Source organism: Pteropus vampyrus, unplaced genomic scaffold (assembly GCF_000151845.1).
Source record: "Pteropus vampyrus isolate Shadow unplaced genomic scaffold, Pvam_2.0 Scaffold137, whole genome shotgun sequence".
NCBI lineage: Eukaryota > Metazoa > Chordata > Mammalia > Chiroptera > Pteropodidae > Pteropus > Pteropus vampyrus.
Window position 1 is genome coordinate 4,539,373 of NW_011888918.1, and position 18,497 is coordinate 4,557,869.

Genomic DNA, 18,497 nt, shown 5'->3' on the forward strand with positions numbered 1-18,497 from the left:
TGCCCAGCACATAGTAGGCCTTCAATAAATATTTAATAAGTTAAAGAATTAGTTCCGAGTTATCTTTTTGACTCTCAAAAACCTTCCTTATCTGACCTGTACCTTTCCTCTCCCAGAGCTGATGATCTCACCCTCTCTTGCCTCCTTTGTAAGTTCATTTCAACCTCTAGTTTCTCTTTTACTAGCATTTCCAACCCAACCCTTCCATTGGCCCCTTTCCACCTGCCTACAGACTCTCCCAGATCTCCTGAGGCTAAAACACAACTCTGCTTGCCGCCCCTGCTCTGGGGCACTAGCCCAGTCTCTTTCTATTTCCATTGACCCTCTTGGCCAGTCTATACCCGTTGCCTCACTCCATGAGCAAATGCCAAACTGCTGCTCTAACTCTGTATGCCCTGACTCCTTTCATTCTGCCTCCTGCTCCCACCAGTCTTCTAAAATGACTCTTAGGGAGGTCGCCAATAATCTTTATTCACTAAATCCAATAGTTCAACCTCAACCTTCCTCTTCCCTCTTTTCTGCAGCTCTTGATATTTTTATCACCTTGAAACTCTGTCCCCAGATCTCCTGTCTCCACAGAACTACTAAATCCTATATTTTGACTACCAAATTCCTAAGCATGCTAGTTGTAATTCATATGTGTGCCATCTTCTATTCTCCAGACACAATTATTTTTCTATGTACTCCTGGACATCTTCCATGACTTCTATGTTGGAAGTCATTAGAACAGCCCCTGGTAGCTGATAATTAGCAAGAAATTAAAAGGGAAACTATCTCAGACAGAGCCTTTGTGGCAACTCTAAGGATGTTCTCACCTCTTATCTTAGAACCTAGTTCACACTGTCATAACTTCACTCTACTTTAATGGGTTGATAAGCAAGCAATAGGGGAAATACCCAGTCCCGGATCTATCTCATCCCTGCTGGTAGACCTTGGACAAGTTTCTTAACATCTCTGACTCTCAGTTTTCTTATGTTAAATGAGGCTAATCCTGCTGACTCTGTGGCTTGTTGTGTGGCTTAAATTATTTCACATAGTATATGGCACATAGTAGGTGATCAATAAGTGGTAGCTATTTGATAATGACAATGATGATTATGAATGACTCTCAAATCTCCATTCCTAGCCTAATCCTGAATTTCGAACAGTCTGTAAATCAGGGGTTCCCCCATCCACCTATGCAAAGTCATTGACTTTCTCTATCTCCCCCAAACCAGCTCTTGATGACTTCCTTATTTGCCTAACAGCATCTTGGCTGTATTGCCATCTAGTCTGAGAACTTTTCGTTTGTCTTTGGGTCCTCCTTTGCCCCATCCTCTACATATGCCAGCCTCAAAATCCTATAGCCGCCCCCACCCCAATCTACTTCCCAGTCTCTACTACACAAAGTCCATGAACACAACTGCTCGACTCTGCTCCTCCCCTAGCCCATGCTGGGCTCTCTTGCTTTGAGTATTTGCTCAGCCTGCAGTGTCCTCCTCACCCTCTACTTCCACTCTTGTCCCCTTCCCCCTAAGTAAAAGTTGTCTCCTTTCTTCAAGACCTGTCTTAACTGTGCTTCATCCACGAAGCCTTCTCAGTCCCCCAACCAAACAGGGTCTCCCTGCCTTGGGCCCCCTCTTGGGGAATATTGTTTCATACTCCTCTTTGACACTCAGTTTTCTCCACTAATCTCTGTGATATTTATCTAAACCCTTCTTCGCTCCCCCGAGACTCCAACAGAGCATACGTTATTCGAAGCCTCAGATATGTCTTAGTCATCCTCTGATCCATGTATAGCACCCAGCACAAAGCCTGGCACAGGGCTATTGCTCACAGTGGTATTTGAATTCAGTTGTTGGATCTTCTCCATTTGTTCCAGTGCATTTAATGCAACCATGTCTTGTATATTCCAGCCTCGTGCCTGCTACACTGCCAGCCTGCAGTGTGTCTCCCTGCTTCCTTCCTACTCTCAATGCTCTCTTGTACCCTCAGACTATACCTACAGTATTATCTGTCTCTACATCCCTGGTGCCCAATGCTGAGCCAGAGCCATGGTTGGGGCTTAATAAATGTTTGCAGACATGAACTAAACTGAACGCTTTCCTATGTCCCAGGGGAAATAAAAATACAGGATCTTTTCTGAATCTGGGCTTGGAGTCAAATGCTGCACCTTCCTCCCCACCCCACCCCAATTTCCCGTAGGGTTTGGGGACTTGGCAGTGCCCCAGGTCAGCTCCATCCACCCCAGCCAGACCCTCCCATCCATCCTAACCCTCTTCTTAACTAGGGCCAGGTCAGAGAGCTGAGAGAGATGGATGTGGGAGGGGAGGATGGGCCCAGGGAGGGAGGGGCCTCTGGGCCCACTGGCCACGGAGCAGCTCTGCTCACTTCTCTCTAAACCCCATGAATCATGGGTAATTGTGGCCTCATCTCTTCCCAAGAGAGCAATCTCTCAGGTTCTGCCAGAAGAAGCAGTGAAGGGGGGCTCAGGGGCTCTGTCTCTCTAATGAGCCTCTCAGTGTTAATTAGAACATGCTCCCTCTTTTCAGGTTGCCACTGAGAGATAGCTGCCAAGTCAGGGTGGGGGTGGAAGAGCGGCTAGCTAGGGGGCCACATTGCTAAGGAATGTGGGGGAGCTATGCCTGGGTAGGGGTGGGGGTGGGGAGCTTTCACATATGAGCAAGGGTTTCCTCTGACCAAGATTTCTTAATAGAGAACATTGAAGCATTATATGATATGAGTCTGCAGGACTTGGCAAAGCAAACCTCACATGAGGCTGAGGAGTAGAGAGTGTGCAGAGGGAAGAGGAGCTTAGGTGATACTCAGGGTGGCCCACAGGAGAGATTGGCCTGACTGGGCAGGGAGTGTCCCCTTTGTCTTCTCTGTGTGCCACCTCCCTGGCCATTGTTCGAGATACAGAAATGCTCAACATGGCAGGTCACTGAGGCCTGCCTAGGAGCAGGGCTGCCCCTGGGAACCTTTCCTGACGATAGCCAGGTGGGGGTCGGGGAGGCTACAGCTCAGCTACTCCTAGGTCACAGAGACTCCTTCAGGTGAGCTTCTCTGGGAAGCCTACTTTGAACTCCAGGTTGGGCTGCCACCCTCATTGGTGCTCCTGCAAAGCCCCGGGTACCACTTCCATAGAACTACCCTTCAATGTAGCAGAGGAGATGGCGACAGGCGCTGGGTTAAAATCCTGGACTGTAGAGTCCAAATCTTGGCTACATGAGGGATGCACACCTGGGATGCATCTTTGGCCAAGTTACTTCACATCACTAAGCCTCAGACTTCTCATTCTTAAATGGGGATAGTAATAGTACCTAGCTCACTGGGACGTGGTGAAAATCTGAGGAGATAATTCATGGAAAATGTCTAGTACTGTGCCCAACACATAGTGCTGCTCGGGCCAGCTAGTACTGGTTACGTGTCAGCGCCTGCCACTGGAATGTGGGCTCCCTGAGGAGTGGGACTGTGTCTTTTACATCGTGGTGTCCTCAGGCCTCACACAGAGTCCAGGACAGAGCAGCTATGCAATACCATTCCCTGAACTGAGAGGAGGGAAGCCCGAAGCACCTTGCCTCCACCACTGTCCTGTTGGCTGGTCCCCTGGGGCCCTCCGTGCCCATCGTAGAGCTCTCACCTTCAAAGTGGGAAGGTCCTCAGGTACCTCTGGGACAGTCCCTTGCTTCACAAATGAGGAAACTGAGGTCCAGAGGGTTGGAAACGTAGCCACTACTCCCCTTGAGAGGTACCCCATGGCGAGACTGGACCTTGAGGCTTGGGGGTGGGAGATTTACTGGAGAAGGGGCTGCTCTCCAGTGGAGAACATGGCTTCCACCCAGAACCCCGACTTGCAGAACAGGGCCTGAATGCTACTGACTGCTGCCTGGCTTAGACAGCATAGAGAGCTATGTAATTTGGACATACCACATGGGCTCCAATGGGTTTCTCCTCCATGGTGGCAGAGAACAGGATATGACTCCCTAGAGAGCCCGAGTGAATCTGGAAATCACTCCTATGCCCTCTATATCCTTGCCACAGCCACTTTTCTAAAGGTCCTCCCAAAAGGACCTGAATGTCCCCTCCTGTCCCCCAAGATTGTAGCCCCAAGGATCACTGTGAGGTGAAGTGAGAGAGTTGAGGGCAGAGGGAGCAGAGGACAAGAGAAGCTGTGCAGGACCTGCTCACAGTGTGACTGTGGGCAGAGGGAACAGGGAAGCCTGGAGCAGGCCCCATTCATTCATTCATTCATTTGTTCATTTGTTCATTTGTTTGTTCCTTCATTCGTGTATTCCTCCAATACTGAGCATTTCTTAGGAAACAGGGACTATTCTGGGTGCAGGAAAACAATGGTGGGCAAGGGCAGGGAAGTACCTAGTGCATAGGTCTAGGGAACACTTGCTTCTCCACAGACTATAAAGTGAATAGTACCCCTGGTGCTGTTCAGTGCACAATCTGCTCAACTCTGCGACAGCCTTAGAATGACATAGTCCTTGCCCTTAGAGTGGGACAGCTACCAGACAGCACAGAGCCAGCAGTGGGGCACTCAGAAAAAGCACACAGCCTGACATATAAGGAGAGATCACCCAGGCAAAGGTGACTGGGGGACAGGTGGGGAGTATTCCCAGAAGAGGAAATAAAATACACTAAGACCCAGAGGCAAAGGATGGCATGGAGATTCAGGGAAAGGCAAATAGGAATGACTAGAACCCCAAGTGGGTGCCAGGCAGGATGTGGGGCAGTAGAAGAGCCTGGAGAAGTGTTTGTCCAACACACATGAGGGATCATAGAAGGCTTTCATGCAGGGGAGTGCCATAATCAGATGTGCTCTTCATAAGGAAGACTCAGCTGCAATGCGGAGATTTTAGGTGGGAAGAGGCACAACTTGAAGCAGGGGAATCTGTGGTGGTTTGCCCAGGGACACAGGCCGGAGATGATGGTGGCCTAGCCTAGAGTGGGGACAGGGGTGATGGCAGAAGAGGGTGGGATTTGGGAAATAGTTAAATCAGTGGGGTTTGGGGAAGGAGCAGATGCAGGGGAAAGAGAGGAGTCATGGAAAATGTTTGGGATTCTAGACTGGCCGATGGAGCAGGACTGACAGGTTGGTGGACTGGGGAGATGATGATTGTCCAAGATTTCTTCCAGCCCAAAGATTACAGGATTTGTGTGACTGGCAGAGATCACAGGATCAGAATACTAAATCCTAGATCTCAAAGGAAGCTAAGTAGAGTCGATCCTGGCTAAAGGCCTCATGCCCATGCCCATCCCCATCCCCCTTCAGGTCACTGAGTTATTATTTTCCCCTTTTCATGCTTCCAACATCTTCTTCATGCCAGGCACTGTGCCCAGCACTGGGATTCTAAGTCATGTGCCCTGCCTTCAAGGAGAAGTCAAGTAAACAGGAAATGATGATATAGCACTGAATGGTTATCACAGGAACACCTGGGCTATGGGACTGCTGAGAAGGGGCATCCAGCACAGCCTTGGGAGGGCAGGGCAAGCTGTGAGAGAGAAGGAAGGAGCACCGAAGTGAGTCCCAAAGCAAAAGAAGGAGTGATGGAGGCCCAGTGCAGGAGTATGGAGGGACTACGAACATCAGCAGTGGAAGCAAAGGGAACAGTATGTTCAAAGCCCCAAAGAGATATGACACAATGAGGCCCAGAGAAGTTAAGCCACTTGCCCAAGGTCAAAAAGTTCATTTACAGAAAAGAGAGGAGCAGAGCTCAGTCTCATGTGTGCCATGTTTTTAACCACTTTGCTCTAGCTCCCTAATCCCTTTTTCCCCTTCCTCCCCCCAGCCTATGTTTGGCTCAGAGAGATACATGAGCCAGGAGTGGCGAGCTCTTCCCCAGGGCTGGATCCACTTAGCATGAGGGCCCTTTCCTACCCCACGCCTGACGGCCTGACGTGCAAACCTACCTATTAGAGTTATGTCCACTATAAAAAAAAAAATGGTCCAGGATACTTATCAGAACACTGTACAACTCTCCACCTTGTCAGTCTGAATTAAAGTAATTCTCCTGCCCTCTCACCCAAGCCAAAGCATGAGTTTCCTTTGCTGTTATTAACTGGATACTCCTTAAATTGAACTGTAACCTCTTTGAGAGGCAGGTAGGAACCATCTTTTTTTTCTTTTTGTAGCCCACTCCCTTGTTGCTTTGCATGTCACAGTTATTCAAAAAGTATTCACTCAATGAGTTCTTACTATGTCCAAGACCACTCTGCTACATGCTAGGGGAAAGGTACAAAGATGAGTAAGAGATGGTCTCTGTCTTCAAGGAGCAGAGTCATGGAGGAATTGAGAGGACTCTCATCTTACCACCCATATCACTCTGCAGTGTTCCAGCCCCTGTGTGGGCATTCCCAGTAACACAGAACTTACTACCTCACGAGCAGGACATTCTATATTTTTAACAGCTCTAATTGTGAACTGAGCTAAAATCTTCCTCTCCTATAGCTTTCATACATTAGTACCACTATTTTTGCCTGGATTGATAGAAAATACATCTAATCCCTTTTTCACATGCCAGCACTTCAGTATTTAAAGCTTATTTTCATGTCTAGAGTTTCTCCATATGACTCCAGCCAATCCTGTTTTCCTTCTTATGAGAACCTCAGAACCTCAGAATTCTTATTTTCTCCCTTAATTGAAGCCCCCAGAACCAATCAAAGGCTCCAGACAGGCCCTGACCAGTAGCTGGTGTGAGGCTCTGGCTGGCTGCTCCCTTATTCTGGGGCCTTGTCTACCCTTCTGAGAAGGCTGCTGTGCTCACTTCTTTGGCAGCTGCTTCACCAAAAGGCCTTCCTCCCAGGACCAAGCCTGCTCATGTTACACTAGTGCTGAGGGCTTTTCCAAGTTAAGAGCAGAACTTTAGATTTTCCCCTATTTCATGTGACTTTTTCCATTTAAACCTTCTTTCTATCAGATGAGATATTTTTGAAATCTTGGATTCTATCCAATATTAGCTGTCCCCCATTAGCTGTGTCATCAGAAAGTAATGCCTTGTTAAAATGATTGAACTGGACAGGACCAAGGATAGCCCCCACTTGATGACCCTGGAATTGACACTGATAGAAAAATAAATTTTTGAGAATTCTGTTTGAGAATAACCCACCTGACTATACCGTGATCTAATCCACTTTCTATCATATCTACATAGATATCATGAGAGACTTTGTCAAGTACTTTATGAGAGCCAGATACAATGAATTACAACTGGCCCCTGATCCAGGATAACAGCTTGACATTAATGTCTAAAGCAAGCGATGAGGTTGGTTTGGCTTGGCGCAGTCTTTGTGACCTCTACTAGCTTTCCTTCTCAAAGAAGGAAGATTGTCCTTGTCCACTGGGTTAAAGATTGGTTCTTTAGAACCTACATGTTTCAAAACAAAAGAAACCTGAGATAATTCAAGGTTTGAGTTCCAATTTTGCTGATGAGAAAACAGTGCCCAGAGTGCTTAACCTGCACCCCCAAAGTCAGAGTTAACTAGAGCAAGAATAAGATTGGATGCCCTGTCTCTGGCTCCAAGTTCAATGCTCTTTCTTAACAACATCAAGTCATAATGTCTTTCTTTAAGTACGTTCATGTGTGTGTACGTGCGCGCGCGCGCGCACGCGCACACACACACACACACACACACACACACACACACACACACACTTATAGATTTTCCTTCAGGGCTCTTAACTGGTCACCAAGAAAAACTGTGACATTATCATTTGGAGGGGTTCAGTGGGGACCCCATCACTGACCACTTTTTCTTCGTGCTTCACAGAATAGAGGATGGAGGCCTAGAACCTCTCAATGGGATTTGTTCTCCAACAGAGGAGCTTTAAACTTCCTTGATCTGAATTAATCTTGGGAATCCTCAGTGTATTGAGACCACTATCTTTGAACCTCATTTGAGTCCATGTGTGCCTAGGTGTGGGGTTTGCCCCTTGAGTGGGCACATAAGCTGGACTATCATTTCTTAGCAGCAAGTGGAGGTGGGACTTTCCCAGAGAATAATGGGCCACTCGTTTAGTGCTTTGCGGGACAGTTTAGGCTTCCTGCACCGGGTGAGAGGAGCAGAGTCCTGGACACACTGCCTAAAGGCCTGGCATTGCAAGGGTGTGACCCTTCCATGTAAAGGCTGGTTGCCTGAGGGACTGGGCTGCAGTGAAGGGCAGATTACTTAGCTCAACTTGGGAGAACTAGTGGCAAAAGAGGTGTGGCTGCAGCAGAGGTGGGCCCAGATGGAGCGATCCCTGGTACCCTGGACAGCTCCCAACGGCAGGGCCCCTTCACCACCCTACCCTCCCCCCATGGGAGGCCCTGGGTACCTGTTTATTCTTTAAGTCAAGGGAGAGTTCGTAATCGGAGGCGGCAGGGGCGTGGGAGCAGAGCGCCGTCACCAGGGCAGGCTGCTGCCGGCCGGGGGAGGCCTCACGGTGGGGGCCAGCACGTGGGGAGGCACCCCCCGCCCCTGGCTGCTCCTCCTCCTCCTGCAGCTCCTGGGCTTGAGCCTTCGGGGCATGGGCACTGGGTCTGCCGGCTGCCACCACCGCCGCTGCCACCACGGAGTCCTCCATGCCCCCACCAGTCTGGGTGCAGGAGCCATCACTGTGAACAAAAGGCAACGGTGCTCGGTTGGGGGAGGGGGACAGGGTGCATGTGGGTGTGAGGGTGGGGAGAGAAACTGGGCACTTTGGCAGCAATGGGCCTTTCTAGTGGTGGGGGCTAGCGGGGGTGTCTCCTGCAGTCCCCTCTAAGGAGGGGCTATCTTGGCAGGGACTAGCCCTGGGTAAGGAGGAGAATCTGAACTTGAGGAGGGTATCCTACGCAGAGGGAAGAAGCAGCCATGGCCAGAGCTCATGAACCTCTGCTTAGAAGCAGTAGAGTAGAGTGGTTAAGAGTAGACTGCCTGGGTTAAAATCTGGGCTCTGCCTCTTATTAGCTGTGGGACTCTGAGCAGGTTAAACTCACTGTACCTCTGTTTCCCAGCTATAAAATGGGCATACTAACAGTATCTACTTCCTAAAGATGAGGCTCTATGGAAGGCTTAAGTTAAAGTTCTTAAAACAGTGCCTGATTCATGGTCACCACTATGTACAAATGTTAACTATTGTAATTATCAGTGGGCTAGCTCTCTGGCCATTGGCTTAGGTACCTGGAAGGAAGATAATTCACACCAAACCAGCTCCATCTTTAGACTGTCCAAATGATTCTGGGGAAGGAATGATGCTTATAGGCCTGGCTTGGGCATAAAGCACCTCCAGTGGGGGCGGACCTCAGCTTTTCAGGGCTGGGTCTGTGAAGAGAAGGGTTCTTTCCCTGATGGGTTTAGGAAAGCATCTGTTTTTCCCTGGCTCCTCCTCTTCTCCCATGGAGCCACCAGCAGGCTGAGCCGTAGCTGCTGCCCACTTGCCTACTATAAGAAGACACCTGCTAGCTGGATGGCCACACTCTAGACTGCCCTGGGGCATTAGTGCACTCAGGTTTCTCCCTTCCCCAGTCAGCTCCAAGTTCTGCCCCTCCCTCAAGGCCCAGTGCTATGCCATCTCTCCATGAAGCCTTCTCAGGCGACTCCAGCTTTCACTGCTCTATTGGCTGGAATATTAGGAGCTGCTCTTAGGGAGTCACTATCTATTTCATAGAGGAGAAGCATCATGGCTCACAATATAGGTTGAAACCCAAGCTCTGACATGGTATGGCTTTGGTCAAGTTGCCTTTTCTCTGGGCCCTGGTTTTCTCATCTGTGTAATGGAGGTACTAGTACCTACTCTACGGGATTATAGTAGGAAGTAAAGGAGTCAGTATATGTAAAGTGTTTAGCACAGTGCCTGGCACTGAGTTAGTGCTCAATAGATGTTAACTCTTATTTTCCCCCATCTGTCTCCTCCTAGAAGCCAACGCCTACATTCCATTTGATTCCCTTCCCCTCACTTAGTGCTGGGCAAAGGATGAGTACTCAATAAATATTTGCTGATGACAGAATTGAAGAGAACCCAAGGGCCAGAGGATGGCCTCTTCAGTGGACAGTGGCAGAAGGTCAAGACAGGAAGAGACACTGGGGTCATCTAGTTCGGCCTTCCAATCTCCCTTTTTTACAAATGAGGATTAGGGGCCCAGGGAGGTTGGGTGGCTGTAAGCAGAGAGTTAGGCAACCTCAGACTTATTTCTTATAAGGTTTTGCCTCCACGTAAGATGTCCCAAATCGTACCAGAGAGGAGACCTCTTCCTGTTGATTCCACCCAACTTTGGAGCTTCTTGGTGCTAAAATAACCAAGGGCAGGGTGAAGAATTCTTTCTTCGCTAAACCTCCACCTGTCCCCTGCTCCACCAATAAAGGAGAGCTCATTGGCTAGCCTAGAACCAGTAGCCTTAAACTCCTTAAGTCAACCCTCCTTGCTACTGCATTTTCCTTTGCTCCGTCATGTCTTGTGTGGCAACCAAAGAAGCTACATAGTTGGATGAGCTCTAGATACCTGATATGTTTTTAACTAGTATCACCAGGAGGTTCTTTTTAAGTTCTAACTCAACTCCTCTTGCTAAAGTACATGCCCATTCTTCCCACAGAGCACATGGAAATAGCCCTGTCCATCTGTGAACACGACCTGCCTCTGGGCCCTGGAGGGCGGTATTTGGTTTCATCCATCTCCTCTCCAGACTGTCCTTGGTACAGGTGCCCAAGACCTCTGTACCCCAAAAGTTTTCAAGACTCTTTAGAGAACTGGTGGCTCCTCAGGGATATAAACACCTTTTTAAAAATAGCCCTTTGTTTTCTTTGATTGCTGTAGGATGCTTGGCAAAAGGTTCTGGGGATTTGATGCCACTCAACAGCAGTACACAACCAGGGACAATAGAGGCTGGTAGGTAAGTAGACCAGCTTCCTCGTCTCTTGGGCAAAACGACTCTGAGGTACATTCCACACCATCTCCCAAAAGTTCCTAGTGGAATGAAGCCCCGGTTGGTCAAAGCAGGGACCTGATCATTAACAAACCTATGTTGGCTCCCTTCTCTTCTGTGTCTCATTCCCAACTCTCTGTTGACATTTCTTAGGGTCACCTCATCCCAAATAAACTACTCGTGTTAAAACAAAATAAAATTTTAAAAGAGCATTCTTTATGGGCCACTCTTCTGGATATAGACAAAGGTTCCAAGGCCTTCTCACCTGAACTCATTCATAGGGCCTGGGAGTCAGGAGGCCCCCACTGTCACCCCCAGAACACTCACCCACATGTGTGCATGCACGGGAGAACTCTCACACACTCATGCATACACACTGCTTCTAAATAGCTGTGTAGCTTTGGGTAATTCATGTCCTCCTCCTGGGTCAGTTTCCTCACCAGTCACATTAGGGGAGGTTACTCATCTTTAAGGATCCTTCCAGCTCAGATGTTCTGGGAGCTCGGGTTGCAGTGCTGAGGCCAATCCACCAAGGCCCACCAGCCCCACGGTTCCAGGCTCTCTGGTGGGTGGAATTAACTCCTTTGCCCACGTATGTGCATGGGGACCTGCGGGACTGTAGCCCTCCCAGATATATGATTAAGAGTGTTGGAAAGGGGACCCTGTCCTTGCCTGTTTTCTTTAGCCTTCTCCACAGACTTGTGTGGTAGAAGGTGGCTATGGAAACCTAGGACTGTTGTCATCAATATGGTAACATTTAAGGTTATATAGTGGAATGCAAAGAACGTGGGCTTTAGTTTCAGGAAGATTTGGGGTAGACCTGGTTCTACTACCTACTATGTGACCTTGGGCAAGTTACCTAACCTTGTGGCTCTATTTCCTCATCCTCATCTATAAAGTAGTATCTTAATAACTCTTTCACAAGATTGCTTTGAGAAATAAATATAGCTTGCAAAGCACCTAGTACAGTGCCTGGTACACAGTGGTCCTTGATAAATGGTGATGGCAGCATATTCTGAACTGGAACCCTACAGCATGGAGTCTCAAAGGAATTACCGGAAAAATAGCATGGAGAATTCCTAAGTGGAGAGGGTTCTCAAGAGTTAGCCTTCTTGTCAACTTCCACAAAACAGAAAATAAGGTTTTTAAAAATCATACCTCCCGGCCTTTCCCAGCCCTCCAGACTAACTCTCAGAGTTTTTAGGGAGATTCGAAGGTGGACTGGCTTCCTTGAGGCTTCCTCCCACTGCTCACTCCTCTCCATCACTGGAGCAAAAACACACTGAAGGTCCTTGGTCTGGGGTGTCACCAAGTCATGGGACCCACAGCCTCTGAGGAATCTTCAAGACTCACTCATTGCCCCTAGAAAGAATCAGTCCCCCGTCCAATGTGCTCTAATGATTCTTGGTGCTTGCCTCTATTTCAGCAGTGACCACTCTGTGCTTTGATTATTCATTGACATGTCTTTCTCCTCCACCAGACTTCCATGTACACCTTTTTCTCACAGGCACTTATCACAGTAGGCTGGCTCATGAAGCATTTTTAATAAATGTTAAATGAATGGCTAGATGGATGGACATATGGGTGAATGAGTGGGTGGGTGGTTATCATTTAATCTATACTACTTTCCTAAGAGCAGAGATACTGGGTGGGTTTGGTGATGCACCACCCAGACCCTTCTTCCAGGAAGGACTCTTGCCCAGCTCTAGGAGTGCTGTTGGAGGCTGCCTTCAGCGGTCAGCCCCATCGGCCACTTCAGGGATTGCCTCAGCTGAAAAGAGCTACTTGACACAAAGTCACGTGCTTCCCAGGGATGTCTGCATCCAATGGCTAATTGAAGTGGTGATATAAACGCTCAGCCATTTTGACCCAACACAGAGTAAGTTGATAGGTCATTCTCACTCCAGAGCCTGCCATGGGATTGGCCAAGGCTTTTGTTGTACCTCCACTGCATCTGACTTCTCTTTTTGCCTCATGCTGTGTTCCTCCTCTTCCTTCCATGGATGTTGATCTCAAGCACATCCCTTAGTAAAAAACATTCAGCACTCTGAACTCAGAGTCTGCTTCCCAGAGAACCCAATCAGTGCTGGATACTGAGTTTTTTCTTTTTTCTTCTTTTCTCTTGACAGCCAGGATTACCTTGGTCTCCCTCCCCACCCCTCAGACCCGTAGAGCCTTTTTGGGTTCTAGCACCTTTGATAAGAGCTCTGCGCTCTCTTTCTAAAATAATCCACATTATTTCACGCATACCGAATTTTACCTCCATGTTTAGAGGCTTTAACAGATGTCATGGACCCAGGCTAAAAACACTATTCTGGAGAGATGATCGTGGATTATCTTCCACATGCTAAGAACAGTGCCAAGGGCTGTAGGCAACTCTGGTTGCACAGAGAAAATGTTTGGGTACCAGACAACACAGAGCTTTCAGACACTGTCACTGTTATCCTTAACATCAATAGAATCCTCGTTTATAAGTAACAAAGCATGAGTGAAGTAAGGCCCTTGGCTCTGCTATTGACTAGTTGGATGATCATGAGCAAGATACTTAACTCTTCTGCACCTCAGTGTTCTCATTTGCAAAATGGAGATGTGAATATCTCCTTTCCAAGAGAGTGATGAAGATGAAATGACCTCATGGATTGGTATGCTGGCCACCACAGGAAATTTAGCCTTCCTATAAGAGGAATGAGTAAGGAAGGCACCTGGCAGGACCCTGGCATCTCTGCTTACACAGCCCTTGCCAGAAAGCTGAGTCCCTGAGAGGAGCTGGAGGAGCCAAAGGGCTGTGTTCGAACAAGGAAAGGGCGTGGGCTCTGCTCAGAGAAGAGGAAACGTCAGGGACAGGGCGCCCAGGCTTATGTTCCCATACCTTAGGCTGGCCCTGTCATAGAGGTGGAGAAGAGAACGCAGAGGAGCCTAGAGGCCCAGCCCGAGGCTTGTTGGTGTTGATGGCGGCAGGTGGCTGGGGGGAAGGCGGGGGACTATTTTCCCGTGTGTGCAGTGGCTAGAACAGTAATCACTAGAGACCTTGTGAGGAGTGTTTTAAAGGCTGCGGGACTCCTCAGGCTGGAATATTCCCAAACAGGGCCTAACCGTTTCCACTAGATAATCCCAGACTCCGCCAGCCTTTCTTAAAGCTTTTCTGGGACAAAGAAATGAGACATTTTCCAGACAAAAGCTAACAACATGCCTCACGTCTCAAGACTTTTCAGCCTTTATTAAAACACTTCTTTCTCTCCCTCATCTGAGCCAATAAAGAATCTGAGATGGCCAGAATAAAGTCACTGAACAAGAGAAGCCAAGTACCCTTTGGCGTCCCGGGTGGTACTGGGGAAGGTCGAGGTGAACAGAGGGCCAGTGGTAGAAACAAGTTCGCTCCATGCTGATTCAAAGAACAAGCTGGAAAATGCTGCTTCAGGTGGTGGAAAGAGCATGGAGTCAGTGTCTAAGCTCACCTCTGCCTGCAGCATTCAGTATAACCTTAGGCATGTCGCTTATCTCTGGGCCTCCGTTTCCTCATCATGAAAAGGACGGTTCAAGCAAGACACTGTGACATCTGAAGGGAGGGGAGGCCCAGCTTCCTTCCTCTCCCCTTCCTTTTGCATGGGCCCAGGGCCCACACTGCACCATCCCTGCTTACACCCACCACTCAGTTCTCAACACCCAAGGTCACAGCATAAGCCTCCCCTTGCCTCCCTTACATCATTTAATCCATGCCAGCACCTCCTCTGGCCATGGTTCCTTGACCTCCATTATCCAAGCCAGAAGCCAGGTCTTAGAATAGAAACCCCTGGAGGAGGGCAGCTGCGGCTTTCCCGGCTCATCCACTTGCAGAGCCTGCCCTGACTTCATTGGTTGTGACAGATGCTTCTCCCTCCCATCTCCCAAGGGCCCTGAGAGAGTAAGTTATTCTTTCCCTTGTCGGCTCCTTGGAGACTCCAGACTTTGGCCTCACAGCCGTTCTATAAGGTGCTGGCCAGTTTGGTTTGTCTGTAGGGGTTTCCCATCAAAAGAATCATAGCACTTCTCTGGGCTTGTGCCCTCCCCACCCCCAGGCCCACAATATCCAGGACACTCACTCAAGGTGGGTCACAGGAGCAGCTCTGCAGCCTGTCCACAGACATCCAATGCATAAAGCTCCCCTGCTTAGCCCACCCACAGAGGAATGTAAACTCCTGGGCATGTCAGAACCTGGTGTGCTCCAGAGAGGCCTTATCTAGAAGTTTCCTCAGGACGCCTTCCTCACAGACTCCCAGACTGGCCACATTGACTAATGCCATCTCATTGCCTCTGGAATTCTAATATTTTGGAGCATTTTATTTTCTCACAAATAGGCATGGAGCTGGTAGCAAAATCAACCTCTAAGGACATGTTCCCTGCCCCGCTCCCCAACACATAGCACATGATTTCACAAGTGCATGCTTCTCTTACCCTGGGCTGACAGAAAGAGCTCACTGTGCACCTGAATAACCTCAGAGTTTTCCGCCTTTCGTATCTCCTTGCGTTATTGCCCCTAAGAGCAGATTTTGCCTACTCCTAACGTTCTCATCTCACCAACCTTAAGATGAAGCTCCAGAACCGCCCTGCTTAAAACCACCCCTGAACACACAACCTAAAGTCCTCTCACAGCTGGTATAGATAGCACTTAATATTTACCGACTAGTGAATTCTGGTTTTATTTAACTTTTTCTTTCATTATGAACTACTTTATAGATGCAAATATGAATAACATGTGAGGTATAAAGAAAAATATACACTTGTACCCAGCTCAAGAAATAGCACATTAGAAGGCTTTTAATACCCTGTGTATTCCTCCTTCCCTCAGAGGAATCCCTGTCCTGAATTTGTATTTATCCTTCCCCAGCTCTCCCTTTGGGGTGAATTTCCTCCTGCCTTTACGTAAGCAATGGTGGCTGCCTGGCAAGAGCCCCAAGTCTTCACGGCGTGCTCAAGGGGGAGGCTCAGGAACGCTCCAGGTCTTGCAGACCGCAAAGCGGTCAGGAAGCCCCTCCAGGGGTGATGGCCCCACAACTGCATGCTGGCAGGACTGCAAAGACATCAAGGGGTCTGACTGCAGCTGGCTGTGCCTGTTATTTCAACAAGGAAGACTCTTAGGAAAGAAATGGACTTGTCTCTTAAGGACCCATCCTCCGGCTATTCCTTTGTGGTCTGGATGTGTAATGATCTCCAAATGGACCGTGATGACTGTCAGGAGCCACACGAGTGATGCTGGGAGAGGTGTTCTCAAGAGAGGCATCAGCCTGTGCAGTAGCTAAGAGCCAGGTCCAGGGCGTGAGTGCCTTTGGGGTCCCTGAGAGGAGGGAGTATATGAAGCCGCAGGCAGTGCCAGCCAACCCATAATCAGGGACAGCACTGTGGCAGGTACGAGTGTGGGCTCAGGGCCAGACTGCCTGGGCCTGAATGCTGGCTCTGCCTTTTCCCTGCTGGGTGGCCTTGGGCAAGTCGCTTAACCTCCTTGTGCCTCACTTTCCTCTATTAAAGACTTGGGTAGTGAGATGTGTCAAATGTTCCGTGAGTCCTATATAAGTAGCAACTATTTTTTTTCTTTTTTAGAATTTGCAACTTGCTATTTTGCCAAATGAGAAAAAATTTCAAAAACACCCTTCGGTTTCCCTATAATATTATAAACGTATATGAAAAGTAGGATGTGATTTCTGCCTAAAGAATAGTCCTTTAACTTGAACTATCATTCTTTAATGTTCTTGGTGTCTTGCATTGGAGTTCTTTAAGCGGAGATATACTGGGCTTTTCTGTAAGGTGTAATTTCTGGAGCTCTGAGTTAGAGATGATGCCAAGAGAAGCCTATCAGAAGTGGGTAAGGGTTGGGAGGCAGCAGAGTGTAACAAGTAAGAAGTTAAGAAACGGAAAGCCCGCTGCCGCTGTTGGTGTTGGGCTAGTGCCTTAACTTCTCTGAGACTATTTCCTCACGTGTAAAGTGAGCATACCTACCACAGGATTTTGCTGGAAGAGTTAATAAAATAATGTCCATAAAGCCTCTGGCACCTATCTGATACTCAGTAAATGTAGGTTTCTTGGCTCTAAATTTCCCTTCATTTCATCCTCCTTCTGGTCCAACCCAAATCAACCCCACCTCACCCCAGCAGAGCAGATGTTTCTTTTGATCCTGAGCCATTTTCGGGAAAGGATATCCTTCCAGCTCCTCACAGGCTCAATTTTACTACACGCCAGGGAAAAGGTCTCTAATGGCTTACAGGTGCTCATGGCAGTCAAGTGTGTACTTGCCAAAACAGGAGTCTTGTGACATGAGAGATGGAAATGGCAGAATTACCAGTAGTATAGGACATTGCTCTGGATGTCCATCGAGTTACTGGACATACGTTTCCCTACCTGGTTCCCTATGGTCACTTTCCTACTGAAAGTCCTTCCTAATGTCTAGCTTCAAGCTTCTGTGCTGTAGCAGAAACCACTCATGAGCTTACAGTACCAGAATGGCCATACCACCTCCCACATGTCTGTGGCTTTCATGGGTCATCTCCAAACGTGTTTGGGAGGAAAGGACAATGCAGCACATACTGGCTTTGGGAAGAAACGTCAGAAATCACAGCTTGAGAAGTTCCCTACAGGCAGGGCAGGAGTCAGTGCCAGGCCATAAACCCTGAGGGGGTTAAATCATCTCCTCCTCTTAGGTGAGCAGGCAGTCAAACTGGCGAGATGATTTCCTGATAAAATGCCTCGGCTCTTAATCTCATCCTTGCCTGTGCTGTGACAGCCTGGTGCTGGGTTAAATCATTTCCTCTCCTGCCCTGCCGTCTAGAAAATTTCTTCTCCCGGCCTGTGGCCCTGCTTGATTGGCATTCATCTGGGCCTTTAGCTTCTTTGATTTTTTCTCCAAATTGGTCCCTCAGTTCTCAGTCTCTCTCTCTCTTTTGGATTTTGGGCTCTTTCCAGCCAACATTCTGTATGTCCTGGGCTAGGCTTGAACAGAAACATCTGAAAGACTGCCTCCTCCTCCATGCCCATCGCCCACCGTCCAAAGGAGGGACAGACCTCTCCCTGCAGGGCATGGCTCAATGACACTGAACAACATGTAAGATAGTGTGTTCCCTGCTACTTGCCATGCTGGGGGCTCTGCCACTAGGACCCTATCCCCTGAAGTAGTCAGCTCATTCTTTCTAAACAACTCCCAGTCGTACCTGAATCTCTAGGCCCCTTCTCTTGGGACTCCTGGATCTTGACTGATTTCTCTCTCTGCGCTTTTGAAAATTCCTGCTTTAAAATAGCTAGCATTTATTGACTGTTTACTATATACCAGACATTTTGCCATGCATCATCTCTTTTAATCCTCCTAACTGCCCTAAGAGGTAAGTGCTATTGTGATCCCCATTTTACAGTTAAGTAAATTGAGGATTAGAACCCTTAAGTAATTTAACCAAGGTTAAATTACAGAGTTTGTAAGTGGCCAAGCCAGGACTTGAGCCTGGATTTGAATTTCTCTGTCTATGTTCTCAATTGCTCTACATCCTAATGCTTCGCTGAAGTCTTCCTGAACTGGTCTTCAAGCCCAGGGCACTCCTTTACCACCTCCTCACCTCTCTCTTCCTTTCCAACCTGGAAGGGAATCCACAAAAATCATCTGGTGCTCAG

The 18,497-nt window shown here is 48.3% G+C and overlaps 1 protein-coding gene across 2 annotated transcripts in view; it reads right to left on the minus strand.

The window, feature by feature from the left end:
• The window catches only part of IQSEC3 (IQ motif and Sec7 domain 3), a 97,922-nt gene that overhangs the window by 38,188 nt on the left and 41,237 nt on the right, over positions 1-18,497 (minus strand). For both annotated transcript variants that reach the window (XM_011367842.1, XM_011367841.1), the window contains exon 3: positions 8,306-8,585. In XM_011367842.1, the coding sequence (XP_011366144.1) occupies positions 8,306-8,585 (280 nt within the window). The remainder of the gene's footprint in view (positions 1-8,305; positions 8,586-18,497) is intronic.